At 35.6% G+C, this 14947-nt stretch overlaps 2 protein-coding genes across 3 annotated transcripts; both read right to left on the reverse strand.

Annotated features, from left to right (window-relative positions):
* On the reverse strand, nt 329-3825 carry LOC18781157 (60S ribosomal export protein NMD3). Its single transcript, XM_007213867.2, has 3 exons — nt 3700-3825; nt 3106-3152; nt 329-2189 (listed from the first exon to the last, which is right to left on the reverse strand). The coding sequence occupies exon 3, from the start codon at nt 2185-2187 to the stop codon at nt 655-657; it is 1533 nt and encodes a 510-aa protein (XP_007213929.1). The 5' UTR covers nt 2188-2189; nt 3106-3152; nt 3700-3825; the 3' UTR covers nt 329-654.
* On the reverse strand, nt 6126-8983 carry LOC18780663 (probable WRKY transcription factor 31). Of its 2 annotated transcripts, none has more exons than XM_020561375.1 (6): nt 8537-8983; nt 8284-8383; nt 7918-8090; nt 7413-7826; nt 6948-7061; nt 6126-6827 (listed from the first exon to the last, which is right to left on the reverse strand). In XM_020561375.1, the coding sequence occupies exons 1-6, from the start codon at nt 8777-8779 to the stop codon at nt 6234-6236; spliced, it is 1638 nt and encodes a 545-aa protein (XP_020416964.1). In that variant the 5' UTR covers nt 8780-8983; the 3' UTR covers nt 6126-6233. The 2 variants fall into 2 exon arrangements, with proteins under 2 accessions (XP_020416964.1, XP_020416963.1); XM_020561374.1 differs by having other exon boundaries at nt 7918-8088; nt 8279-8383.

Genomic DNA, 14947 nt, shown 5'->3' on the forward strand with positions numbered 1-14947 from the left:
TTTTGGTAATTATATTTTTACTGTTGCAGTAGCATGAAAAGTATTTAGTATTTGAATCTCCTATTTAGTACATTAATCATCTGATTATAAGCAAAATGCCTCTACAATTCCATAAAACTAGCTTCATTCTTCATGAGTTGATAAAGTTGACCCAACAGGGCTACGGAATTGTTCAAGTGTACCAACAGGTTGGGCCATATTTGCATCAGCTTGTAGTTTAGATGGGACTTTGAAACTGATCCTAAGTACTAATAAGTTAGGGTAGATTGTATCAACTGGCATCTTGGAATTAAATATACTAGCATGAAAATCAGTGGAAACAGTAGCATCAGCCAGATGATTAGCATCATACCCCATGAGATATGACAAGTTTTTTTTCTAATTTCTTTCTCAGTTAACGATAATTTACAGCTACAATAAAATATGATCGCGAGAAAATCAAATTTGTGCATTCACCTCCCTGTTACAGCTACAATAAAGACCAACAAGCAATGGCTCCTACACTCAACTCTATGTTGCAAAACAGCCACTGTTGTAAGCAGGAAACAGCATATGAAAGATAATTTTAAACATCTAAGTAGAAAGGAAAACCAGATTCATAAAAACTACTCTGTGATAAACTTCACCAATTATCACCTCTATTTTTTTCTTCATTTACTCCCTCATGCTACTATCATCCTCATCCTCGTCATCACGCAGTTCAAGGTCAGCGAGCAACTCTTCAAGTGGGACAGAAGGTGCATCTTCCCCATCAGTCATGGATGCCCTCTCTGACGGCTGGTACTCTTCATTATGGTATAATGATATATTCAACCTCATCTCAGGGTTCTCCTCCAGATCCTTCAAGAACTGCTCATACTCAGAGTCCACCTTTTCTTGATCAAGTTTAGCTTTATCATCAACTTCCATGCCAAGGGATTTAAGCTTCCATGGACGAGCCTTCGCATGCTTCTTCTGTCGCTTTTCTTCATAGCTCTTCTTTATTAAAATTGCATCAGGAATGACTAGACCCTTGTACTTCTCTAGTTCATCGTCATTACTGTTAGCCCCATATAAGTCGTAACCAAGAGCATAATCCCCGGGGTTTAAAAGATGGCCAAGATGTGTTTTAATGTTGAAAATAGTATCATTCTTTCCAAAGTCAGAGACGCGAGCAACTTGTGCATCAGCTAAAGCAAACCTTGAGCCACCAACATTAACTTCAGGCGAAATAATCTCGATATCAAGCACTATATACTCCACTAGCTCCCTGCTTGTATGTAGAGATTTAAAGGAATACCTCCAATACTGATCAGTATCAAGGAAACAATGTCTCAGGGTGAAAGGATCAAACAAAGCAATACTGTTGGTCACTTTAGTGCAGATCACAAGAGGACCGAGGTTTCCCAAACTGGACCTGACCTTGGGAGGCAGACAAATCAAATCTTCACGGCAAATGGGGCTTATCTCAACTGAGAATGTATGCTTATAATTATAATTATTACTTTTAGAATCATGGGAAACAAGCTGTTTGTCACTGCGACTCCTTACTGGAACAACTTTACCAACAAATTCCACAAATTTCACACCATGACTTCGGTTTGCAAAAAAGAAGTCGATACCTTGTTCCATCTGCTTTATTTTTATGGCACTAGCAGCAGCACCATGCCTCAGGATCAGCTGCTCCAGATAGAAAAACGTGCGTCGGTGAGAAACATGCTGGCGGAGTTGCACAGATGCAACCCATTGGTCAGGGTTGGCCTGAACCCTTGAACAAGACTCACACATATGCTCTTGTTGAACATACTCTACAACATATGATTGTTCAAGTATTGCTCCATTAAGAACCTCCTTCTGAACTTTCAACTTAACCTTGATCCTCTTGGAGTGAGGTTCAGTCCAAATAAATTCGGCATGAACTAGCCTAACTTTATTCAAATTCTTCAATCTCTTAACACAGAAGGTTAGCAGCTCCTTTGATTCTAATTGGGCTTTGATCCAAGTTCTTGGAGGCTGCAAGTAGCAATCACACTCTGGACAATGAACAATGGTCACATGCTTCTGCAAACCTTCCGTAATATCAACTTCAGAGCGCAAACACTTGACACACATATTGGCAGCATTTGGTGCCATGGGGATACCGCATTTGCAACATAGTACACTGCCAACAGTTTGATGAACCATAAACATACCTGCCTCTTCAGCCATTGCTGGTGAATGCAAAAAAAAAAAAAAATTAGAGAGAGAGAGAGACAAATTGTTAGTATTTTACAATACCAACATAATAACAGCAAAGGTCGAAAAATTTGAGCAATAAAAATTATATATCCTTGCATTTAGCTCCTAAAACTATATAATTTCAGGGTCATGAATCACTTATCCCTCAAATTAAATGGAAATCTCATAATCCACAATTCGAACTTTAACTGGTTTCGAGCTACTAAAAACAGACCAAATTTATATTCAAAAGAGAAAAAGATGTAATTTCACACTAAAAACATACCAAAACAGAGAAAAAAAAATGAAACCAGATTATCATAAATTTATATATTGCAGACCCAAAAAAGGGCCACACCATAGAAAACCAATCATCTCAAAAGAAAGCAATTATAATTAATGTATTGCCTATTTCATCAGAATTTATTACAAAAAATTACATCAACAGTAACCAAACCACTTTTAACATTGTTGAAATAAGATAATTGGTAGAGTTTATTACAAGACGTAACATCAACAATGAAAAACAGAGGTACTAATTCACCCCATCCTGCCCAAGGAAAAAAACAATCTGACCCCTATCAACCTAGATTTCATTTCATCATCACAAGTAAGCCCAAAACTGATTCAGAGCCTGGGTTTCAAACGCACAAAATCATATGCACAAGGAGAACGTTAAAAGACCAAGCAGCTGAGATATTTTAGAACACAAGGCAAAATGATATCTGCAACATCATGCATCCCCCTAAAATCCTCTATCAAGCATTTCAATTTACCTCACAAACCTCCTACAGCTCAATTAGAACAAAAGCACCAAATTAACAGCAAACAAACCCTAATTCTATAAATTCAAGTTGAAAAACAGAAGAGATAAGAGAGAAGCTGACATTACTAATATGAAATCCTCACCTTGTCTCCAAATTAATGGTCCAAATACAAATTAAAAAGTTGAAAACCTGCACAGACCATAGCGCAAAATTAAAACCTAAAACTTACAGTATAAATTAGAAAACTCAAACCTTGAATAATTAAAATTATCTTTTGGCATAGGGAGAGTGATGCCCATAAGGATGCCCATCACTAAACTTTCTGGCTAAGATGGTTTCAGTTTAACAAAATTGAAACCCTAAACTTTCTATTTCAAAGGATGCCCATCGCTCACAGATTTGTGCCCACCCAAGTTTGGTGCTCGTATCTAAGAGAGAGAGAGAGAGAGAGAGAGAGAGAGAGAGAGAGAGCAAAACAGAGCTATAGAGAAATAGAATCGAGTGAGAGACGGAGAGTGAATGCTGAAACGATTAAGAGAGAGAGAGAGAGAGAGAGAGAGAGAGAGAGAGAGAGAGAGAGAGATAGACGGCAGGGATCGAGCAAAATGGGGGTTTAGATTGGGGCTGAGATTTTTGGTATGGGTTTGGTTTTGAAACGAAGCCTGGGAAAGAGATTGAGAGACCATAAGATATAGAGATGAGAGAAACAATTATGGAGAAAGAAAGAGAAAGATACCTGAGAGGAGATGAGTTGTGTTGGTGGCGCTGTCTCGTCGTCACAGAAGGAGGAGAGGAGCGACTTTGGAAGGAGTCGAACTCGAAGAGAGAGGGAAAAGAGAAACCCACCCCTAACTCAACTTCAAATGTCTTTCTGATTTAACCGGTAACTAACTCAACGGTGTGGATAACTCCACATCACCAACTGTTCGTCTAATGGTCTATAACAGTGGGCGCATCCATCCACCAGGCCTACTGTAGAATTTTCCCTTAAACTAAAGCTTGGTTGTTTGGGTGATTATACTAGTTTGGTCTTTCTTTGATTCAAATTCCTCGTTACAGTCCCGATCTTTTGGACTACAGGAGTTCAAGAGATTTGTGGTCACTCACCGTTAGATGTAAATTCAATGGTTCACTCACTCTTGTATTCATTTTAAGAAATTTTTTTGAATCATTGGATTAATATCAAACGATATGTGATCACAATATCTTGGACTCCTGTGGTCCAAGAGATTGGAACTGTTCCTCATTAATGTCCTTGAAGAATGTCATTTTTTTTGTTGAACTTTCCATTATATTCTCTAGAAGAACCAAAACTAAATTCTATGAGAAGAAAAAAAATTAGGTTCTAGATGTGAGAAAATTTCATGAAACGGGGCAAGATTTGAATTCTTTAAATCATGCATGCCAACACGATTGATATGATACGAAATTGTATTGGTATGACTGATCTATGAGAGACTTACAAACAATTGCATGATTTGGGTTCATTAGTATCATGCTACCGCAATTGGGGACTCTTTTTTTTTTTTTTCGTTACTATACAATTGGCAATTGGGATGGTCGTAAGTTATGTATTTTATGAGAAAATTGTTTGACTTCTATAAAGGAAGGGAAAAGTAAAAAATAAAGAGTAATGTTATTTCCATTTACCTGTCCTATTTTGCCACCCACCTTATTTTCAAAATTTTATAGACAAATTTATCTATTTGTAAAATGACTTTTAAGGACTATCTAATTTTTAGACACATGTTCAATAACAAAAACAAAAAACAAAAACTAATCATTTAAAAAAATAAAAAATAAAAACCCAACAGCCACCAAATCTCCCTCACCCACCTCTCCATTTGTAAATCTCTCTATCTCTCTCTTCACCCTACTATCTGTCTTATCTTTCCCACGCACCCATCCACCCCCTTCCTCCTTTTTTCTCCTTATTTCTCTCATCCCTCCTCTCGACAGCAACCCCTATGAATGAATTAATTCTTTATTTTTCTTTCGTTTGTTATTTGGTATGGTTTTAGGTCAAATAGCTAAAAAGGGTTATTGGGTTTTGGATTGGCAGGGGGTTGAAGGCTAACATGCTTTCAATGAAAGCAAGGGCATGCTGTAGGGAATTGGGACTAAAGGGTTTTGGGATTTATTTAGAATTGTGATTGAAGAAGAATAAGAAGAGGTTGTTGGGTTTGTTTGGGTTTTGGTTGAATTAATAATGAAAGGGTATTTTAGGAATAAAGATGGGTGGAAATATAGGATTGTTTTTTTTTCAAATTTACATGATGGGTGGGAAGATAAAGTGGATGAGAAAATAGGATAAGGGGGTAGAAATAGCAGCACTCAAAATAAATTAGTGGACTATATATGTGTGTGTGTGTACTGTTGAAACCTTCCACTCACTATAACAAATTCCAAAAATTTTCATCTCAAATATGTGAAACTGTAATTTCGTTTGTCATATTTGAGCTTCCCATATTTTCTTAAATAACAAGGGCTATTAATTTTAAAATTCTTTGACATACGCTTTTCTTTTGAATAAAAATGTAAATATGTATCCCTCAATTGAAAATTGAAAATTGAAATGAGAATGTCAACATGCTCTAGCCTGGGGCCTTGACTTGTAAACAAATGGTCTCAGGTTCAAACTCCGTTAGCCCCTTAGAGCACTTCCACCGCAAAACCCAGCCTTGGTAAAAGACCCCCCCAGGTTGAAGAAACCCACCCCATCTCACAAATTCAACCCAGGCAGATGGTGGGCTTCATTAAGATTGAGCATGCCCGAAGGCAAGAAAAGCTTGAGTTGTTGCCTGAGGGCGCTGACGTCAAGGAAGAAATTTTTTAAAAAAAAAATCGAAAAAAATCTGAAAAATTACCAAATAATTTAGAATAATTTTTTTTATACATACACCTAGCAATTTTTTATTATTAATCTCATACATAAAAATAAAATTAATCCCATGTGAATTGTAATTGCACTTGGGTTACCATGGCAATGGGTGGAAAAACAAACAAAATATTGCTAGGGCAGGCACTATTCATGTGAATAGTGCCTGCCCTAGCAATAGGGTATGGCACGATAGGTGGAAGTGCTCTTAATAGTGTGAGAAATCCCCTTCTCGATTCTAGCTTAGACTATCACTTGTATTCAAAAGAAAATTGGAATGAAAATTAAAAAGATACTGAATCAATGAGAATCTTTTATTAATCTCAAGTGATAATATTGAAAAATTGAACTGTGCACATCTATTATTATTACCAAAGAAAACGACTTTAATTTCATGTATTGCTATCACTATTGTTTCTTGTTGTAACATTGTTGTTGGTATTATTGTTTGAATGAACATTGCCAACGATAGAGGTGATGGCTGCTACCAGAGCCGCTGTGAAGTTAGGGTCAGCAGTGATGGCCGCTGTAGCTGCATTGACTTTGTCAGCCAATGAGTGTGTAGCGCTATCCAATCCCTGAAAGCTATCGAGAACCGAGAATTTCGATTGGCTGGAAAGGGCTTGACCTAGAATTTGTGGCACAGACATCATGTTTTGAGGAAAACTTGGAGGCAGCTGGTTTGGCTGGCCAAGTGGCATCTCTGAGGAAGTTGGAGTTCGAGTGAGGTCCAATGTGACAGTGGGAAATGGAGCTGAAGCTGAGAGTGTTGCCAAACTTGGTGGGCAGTTTGGTAGGGCACTTCTTGCCAGGAAGCTGTTTGAGCTTATTAGGCCATCAGCACTAGGCATTGAGCCTGATAGTAGCATTGATGCTGCTGCTGATGTTGTAGACGCCATTGCCATTGCAGCAGGAGGGAGTGGATGGTTGTGGTGGCCTTCGTAGGTCGTTACAAGTATTGTTCGGTCTTCTGCACATCTTTGTACCTGTCAATTACGATTCCAATTAGGTCCAGTTATTAACATGTTATGCTGTCAAACTGTTAATCTAAAAACAAGAAAGAGGTATGTACTTGTTAACCTAAGAACAAGAAAGAGAGCATGTACCTGTTTGCGAACTGGGCAACCAGTTCCCATGGTACAACGATAATAAGCTCGAGGGCATGGGTTTCCTTTAGCCATTTTCTGACCATACTTTCTCCATTGGCATCCATCAGATATCTGCAAGAGAATTTGATATTAGGATGATGAAATCCATATTTCTCGTTGAATTATACTCCAACAGAAGCATTTGTGTTTTAATTTCCTGTTTTCTGTTTGGGTTATTGAGGTGTGGTTTGAAATTATCAGAAAAGAACTTGCTTCTGAATATATATGTTCTGCATAATTTGTCCACACCCATCTCATTAAGAAGACATTTCTTTCAGAGTTTTCCAATTAATGTTATAATACGTTTACTAATATTGAAGACTGTAATCTGTATCACACTTTCAGATGAGAATCAACATGATCGATCAATGGTCTATCTATACAGTTTGACAAACAAATCTCAACTATAGGACAGTTTCTTACCATGGACGCTTCAGATCGTGCGCGAACAGAAACGCGGGCTTTCTTAATCATGGACATGGTTTCTGATGAGGCTTGATCCACGTCCCTGGGACTCATCATCTTGGACACTTTCTTAGGAACCCACCCTTGAAACTCTTGGTCAGGGCTATCTTCTCCTCCATTAGTAGTACTAATTCTTCCACTAAGATCCCTGTGAAGTACATGACTAGTACTCTTGCCGCACTCCATTGACTCAACGATGTCGTTTCGTGGAGGCGACCCGGAACAATCTTGGGATCTGCAGCCTTCCAAAGAGCACTGTGAAAGCTCATCTTTCTCAGCCCTGCCCATATCCATAAATTGCCTTGGAACAATATGGTTGAACCCGTTCATCATCTGCTTCTCTTCTACCACGACTGATCCATTATTGATCATCTAAGCAAACCCATGAAGTTGCGGATATTAGTGAAATTAAAGAAATATATATTATGTAGTCAAGGAATCAGATTAATATATACATATATACCTTGTGTTGTTCTGGAGTTTGATGATCAGCCTTTTGATTTTGCTGGCGTTGCATCAGTGTCACAATTTGCACCTGTAATGCCTGGTAATTGTTGTTCACCTGGCTAATCATAACTCTCAACCGTTGATTTTCTACACTCATACGGCCTAATTCAGCTTGAAGAACTGCCAACTGCATGAAAACCCAAAATTAATTTCTCACATGAATATATATTAATTCATCTAAATTAATGAACCAACAAAATTAATAGTAATTCAAGCTCCTATAGTTTGTAATTATTTAGTCCCAGAAAGAAAAAACCCAAAACAAAAAAAAAAAAAAAAAAACAGTACAAATATTTCATTTATATATACGTGCCTACCTCATTTGTTCTATGCTTGTCTTCCATATTATGGAACGATGAAGTTCCATCATCCATGGATGATTTGTCGCTACTGGTGTATGTTGTGAGAAGATTTAAACCAGTCTATAATAATCAAAACCATGAAAAAAAAGAAAATGAAAAACAAAAACAATTAGCACTAATTCAGGTGGTGTAAGAAATTCAAAGGAAAAAAAAAAAAAAAAAGAAGACTCGGTAAATATATTGGACGAACTATATGACTAGAACTTTTCATACATTTACGTCGGGTAGTTGCTTTTCTTGACCAACGCCGTGATGATCATGTGCGCCTTCTTCTTTAACCTCAACCGTCTGATCTCTCATTTCCATCAGACGACCCTTGTTATCAGCAAAGAAGTCCAACTCATCAACAATCCGCTTCCCGTGATGATCGTGATCAACGGCTGTTTCCGGAGAAAGTAGAGGCTGCTCGATTGATCTGCAGTTGTGAATCGAATGATCCCTAGCTGCAGATTCCATGGTTTGTGTAAGAAATGAATGAAATGGTGTTTTGGAGGGTTTAAATTGAATTCAGTCTATTTCTATGTGTGAAGGATTTGGTTTGCTGCTGGTGGTAGGAAGAAGAAGAAGAAGCAGAAGAAAAAGAGAGCTGTTGTGGACAGGGCAGTCGTCTTGGTTTGTCCATAAAATAAAAATATATAAAGAGAGAGAGAGAGAGAGAGAGAGAGAAATGAAGGCCAAAGAGTGAAGTTTGAAGTCATAAGAGATGCAATAGACTCGGCTTTAAAAGGGTTTGGTTGGACTAAGACCAACCAACATGTGTATTCTGAAAATGAGTGAGATCGATCCTAACATACAACAACATCATGAAATATGGTAGAGAATAGAGGAGTGAGGTCAGGTGATGCGTCAAGCCACCACGTGGCTACACATTCGCCGGGGAGAGAGAGAGAGAGAGAGAGAGAGGGGGTAACTCTTCCTTCCATCTGTTTTTTTTTTTTTTTTTTCATTTCCTTTATAACAATTGTGGGAAGGGATAAAAGCAGCAGGGTGGTACATGCATGTTACTAGCACAAGTCAATAAGACATATATGCTTAATTATTACAGATTTTTTTATAAAAAAATTGGGAAATTAATTTTCACTAATAGGTGTTATTGGCATTCCAAAATGGTCATCTCAACTCTACCCTAATGAAAAAAATAAGAAGATATAGAAGTGCACATCCTGATCAAATGCACTCGCTTAAGTACCTAGAAATAAAGCGTCTATTTGCAATGATGGTCGGAGATCATCTAATGGTTGCAAAGTATTATAACATTAAAATTATTGAATAATATCTAATGGTATATTTTTATGCATTTCTACAATTTGTTATGGCGGTTTTCGTTCAACCTCACGTTATCTCATACCTAAAATTCATGGAAATTTTGCTAGAGCTTAATCATAATGATAAAATTCATTGAAAATTTTCAAGTGATAATGATAAAACTCATTGAAATTTTTCAGGAAAAGTAAAAAGGAGCTGGTAGATAAGAAATGTTGCTAATTTTGTTGGAGAGAAAATACAAGAATGTATGTAGTTGTGTGTAGTTGTGTGTCAAAGAAGTGAGTTTGACTGATTCCTGATGTGCATTGGGGCTATTGGTCCGGCGCAATCCATGTGCAGGGAGGAAAAGGCAGAGTCAACGATATAGACGGCCAAGCTCCCTTGCGACTATACTGGGTCCCATTTATGTTTTCTTTGACCGCCCTCGTTTTGGATCAAATCAATCATCAAAGAAAACAAAAGGCGTACAAAAGAAGTTAATTGTAGTAATTTTGGTGAGGTAAGGTGTTCCAATATTCAAATATTGTCATTATATAGTCACCCGATGAATCGAGTGAAATGTGATATGATTATAGCAGTTGAGAAAATGAAGTATATACGTAATGGATTGGTTGAAAGAGGAAAAATATGTCAAACAAAAGTAATTTGTATGTCACGGTAGTACTCAATGAAACTTTGATGTGGAGAAATATTCGTTTTATCGATACATGTATTATAATATGGATGGACAACATGGTTTATATTTCAGGAACCTATAGTACAATATTAATAAATAGAAATAAATAATCTAACATGAGTGGACTGATAACGCCACGTAGCACTATAATATTTCTAAACCTAATATAGTACACCTATTATAATTTGATTAGGGTAAATTTGTAGCATCATACTAACATGCAAGTGGTTTTACCATCGCGCATAAAGATTTTTTATAAAATAGCGACTAATTACAATTAAGATAATGTGTATATTTTCTTAGTTTTTAAATAAATAATTGGATCAATAGTAAAGAGACTTGTAATTTAAATGGTTAAGTGCATTAACCAAATATATGAGGATCTGTATCTAAATTTCTCTCTCCCAATAATATCACCAAAAATCGACAAAAAAGTAGTTAGCATTTTTATATTATGATTTAAAAATAGAGTTTGGTGATTTCTCCTCTCGACTTGCCACGTTTCTTGATTCTCTAATTGATTCCTCACATGAGATATTTGGCTAATGCTAATCAAGTTTCCAAGTTTCAGAGAAAATAAATAAATAAATAAATGAGTGTTCATATTATCATACAATTATATGATCCCAAAATTCCCTTTGTACACATTTGTGTATGCATTAAAAAAATATATAAATCCATCAATAATTTTGATTTAGAAAAGTAAGTCGCTATCTGTCTCAAGTCTTAATTTGATGAATATATATCCCAACATTGCATCATCCAAATGAAGTCAAAAGTACAAATAAAGACGTAACTTGGAAATGCTATGCTCACAATATTATCTTATCTCTTAGATTCATATGGTCACGACCTTCTCACTTTTTCATACTTTGCCTCCGTCCCGTAATAATTGAAATAGAAATTATTAGAATGTTCCAATATCACAGAAAGTCTAAAAAGTTATCCTCTGTGAGTCTGGATTCACATTTTCATTTCATGTTGTTTATGTGAATCTGGATATGGAATCGGAGACCATCCAAAAATTTAAGCAGACTTAGACTTGAATATTATATATCTATATAGAGGCAATACATGACAAATAGTTCAAAAGTTATACGAGGAAAAAATATGGTGCCATGGATGTATCCTATATATAACTGCACTTTTTTTTTTTACGTCAATATGTTTTAACCACTTGATGTAGGGATAAATGCTCTTAACCACTTGAACTGCTTGCGTTTGAATATTCTTACATAGTTTAAGTATTGTTATATATGCTCGTGTAAATAATTGACTTCGCCTATCATATGAAAATTAAGGATGATCATATAGATTAATTTTCAACAGTCAACTCAAAATGTACACGGTCTACTAACTAGGTGATGTTCATCTCACCCCGCCCTACGCATTAAGACTAAATCATGTCCATTCTCCTTTCTTTAGTTATTTTATATTTTTTAAAAGGTTTTTTTGTTACATATGTTAAAGATTTCTCATCATATTTCGTTTATAATAAGACACACACAAACTTGAATATGAGAAATTCTAACCCTTTTAAAATCTGTGGATTTTGCCAAACTTGAGGTTTGAAATGGCACCAACGACATTGTGGTTGGTGAGTATTGAAAGTTAATTTGAAAGAGAGGCAAACTACTAGAGACTATATGGTATCAATAACTATTCAGTTGTAATTTAGGACCACTCTACATATAATTACTCATATTGCTTGAATAATTGTGAATAAATATGACTGCACTTCTAGAAAACTGCAGAATACTCTAGAAAATCAACTTTTTATTTTCTGCATGCATAGCTGTGAAACCTTTTGATTTTGATATGGCTGGTTTTATAGGCACCTTTTGATTAATAAGTTGGGGAAAGTCACTCGTCCAAATAAGTACAGCCTTCAGGTCCATTCAAAGAGTCTATATATACATGTACTACTTTAAGTTAGACTACAAAATGGGTAACCTTCGCTTAATTAAAGACTAGTCTAAAAGGGATTAGTTGGCAAAGCTTGCTCACAAGTTTTAAATGGTTGTAGAGTTAAGATTGATGCTCGTGTTTGTTAGATAGTTTGATATGTTATATATACGGATTTATTATTAATCGATTTGGTGTTTATTCTCATTTATCTCACTCTATAAACGATGAAATTAAACTTATTTTTCAAAAGTGATAAGAAACATACCCTAACATATGACACAAGAAAGTTTAGCATATCCTCTTAAAAATAAAGCCATAGAAGCATCGCATGAGACATGCTTCGTGCACCTCCTCAAGCTTAATATAGTTGCACATAGATAAGCCCCTCAAGCTTAATATAGTTGCGCATGACAGTGTTGGCCTCCTCATTTAAGATTATAAAGTCATTTACTATTATAAATTATAAATTTTGGTCTTTTCTAATCTAAAAATCCTAACTCCGCACTTCTCTTGTTCCCATTTTTCCTGTGTCCTCCCCGTCACCTATCTCAATTTTTTGACACCTCCGTTAACATAACAGTGTTAACAGCCTGGTCCAAACAATCGCAAGATCTCCTTTCCTCCCCATTTCTACCACAATTTGCGAAAGGTTTTGGTGGCTAGTGTTATTGTAAAATATGTAATTAGCATACAAAACTTTCTTGTATGGAATCAACCCAACAAGTGCAGACCAACAAAAAAAAAAAAAAAAAAAAAGGAATCATCCCAACAAGTGGTGGCGAACATAATTTATTGCAAAAAAGAAAATACCCATATTAGTTGTGTCTCATATTTACTCAAAAACAAATTTATATTCATATTTCCATTTATTCTTCCATTCCATTCCAAAGTTAGTAGTGTCTCTGAGTTATATGTGATGACTTTGAAAAAGCCACTAAATGTGTGTATTATTTTCATAACACAAAGTACTACCTCAAACGTCAACGGCATAATTCCAATCAAAAATAAAATTTAATGGTATAATTTTTTAGAAAAGGGGTTGAAACTTGACCGACTAATAAATTATTTTGTTGAGGTTCAATGCTTGCTTGCCCTAATTTTATAAACAAGAAAAATGCTTACCAAATGCGAACAAATAAAGCTTGCCGTGTTGACATAAGATTCAATTCAGCATGGCATGCAATTACTTGCAGAGTAACACAAAGAAAAAGTTAGGTCGAATATTAAAGAAAAAGTTTATAGAGTTTGAAAAAATTGTAGTGAGAGACGGTGGAATTTAATAAGACAGCATTGAGAGAGCAGAAAAACATTATATTGAAGAAAAAGAGTACTCTACCTTATGATACATTTGGTAGGGAAATATTCATTATTGATAGGGGCTAGGGTTGGACCAAGATGGTGGCCAAATTAAGATCCCCCGTCGGGTTGGATTGGATCACCAAAATTAATTAATATAGGAGTTACAATTTTGTCAAAGCAAAGGAAATAAGTGGTTTTAATTTCCACTTTCTGCTTTTGGTTTATGAAAAAAGAAGCTTGAGGATAGGAAATCAATTGTTTTTTCATGTTTGGTAAGTTCATGACATGGGAAGCGGTTGCTTGGCACATGGAAAAATAGGAGGGGAAATGTAACTCTCCTCCCCCTTTATGTTTTCATTTTCCCTTCTCCTGAGAAACTTTGGGAAAATGGGCCAGTATTAAATGCACATTTTTCATGACCATTTTGTCTCTTTTAACAATTTAGAATTACAATATAGCATTAAATGCATTCTTTTTTTTATATTTGATTTCATATGGGTATAATTGAAAAATTAAACAAACTTTGTTTTATATTCCAATGCAAAATGCAAAACAAACATAGAAAATGAAATAAAGTGGTATTTCCTGATTACTTTCCTAACTTTAGAAAACATGGGAAAGAAATCTTCAATTTCTCATACCTTGGAGAAAGGACATGAGAAATTATTCCCATCAAATCTTTTCCGCGAACCAATGGGAATCTTGAATCATATCTGCAAGCATTTGTATTAGGTCTTTCACGTTCGTTAAAGGTTTGAACATAGAGCGATAAAATTTACAGCTAGACAATACTCGAGTTTTCTTATTGGACCAAATTCCCACCAATCATGTTTACTTACTTGGAATGAGAGAAGTAATTAAGGAATCGGAGAACTTAGAGAAAATAAGGGATTTGAATTGAATCAACTAGCCTCTTTAGTTGATCTAATTCCTAATTTTGACGATATTGCATTACTATTTTCAAAATGAGACCCATATATTGTCTGGTTCCATATGTATTAATAAAAAATGGGAAAGTTATTAACTAAAATAATTATATTTCTTCTCGTAGCCATTCCCGATAAGTTAACATATCATTTTTCTCAAGCTCTTAATTGGCAAGACAATTTAATCGGTCTTGCAACATTATTTTCAAGGCAGCTACTTGTTTATATCTTAATACAATATGTTATATTGTACTTCAAAGTTTTGGTCCTTGACCAACTAAATTAGTCAAAGATCGCAAATATAACTCTAACGCTGAAGACCTACTAGAAGCATAGGACATCTCACTTTGTCAAAGGTTGAGTCCTCCTTTAGGACATTATTAGCCTTCAAGTACCATTTTATTTTAAGGGTAATTCTGCACCCAAAAAAAAAAAAAGGGTATTTGGAGTGCTCAATGCAAGTAAGAACATCCACAATAGGATGGTGTATAAGGAGGTGTATGTTAAATATACACCATTTGTAGCCGGAATCATCTCTAATGGGAAGAT

This window comes from Prunus persica, chromosome G4 (genome assembly GCF_000346465.2).
Source record: "Prunus persica cultivar Lovell chromosome G4, Prunus_persica_NCBIv2, whole genome shotgun sequence".
Taxonomy (NCBI): domain Eukaryota; kingdom Viridiplantae; phylum Streptophyta; class Magnoliopsida; order Rosales; family Rosaceae; genus Prunus; species Prunus persica.

Coding starts and splice junctions, on each gene's coding strand:
- LOC18781157 (XM_007213867.2), bottom strand. CDS start 2,187: ATGGCTGAAGAGGCAGGTATGTTTATGGTTCATCAAACTGTTGGCAGT.
- LOC18780663 (XM_020561374.1), bottom strand. CDS start 8,779: ATGGAATCTGCAGCTAGGGATCATTCGATTCACAACTGCAGATCAATC. Junction 8,089..8,278: donor ACAAGCATAGAACAAATGAG/GTAGGCACGTAT, acceptor GTTTTCATGCAG/TTGGCAGTTCTTCAAGCTGA. Junction 7,062..7,412: donor CACGATCTGAAGCGTCCATG/GTAAGAAACTGT, acceptor ATTCTCTTGCAG/ATATCTGATGGATGCCAATG.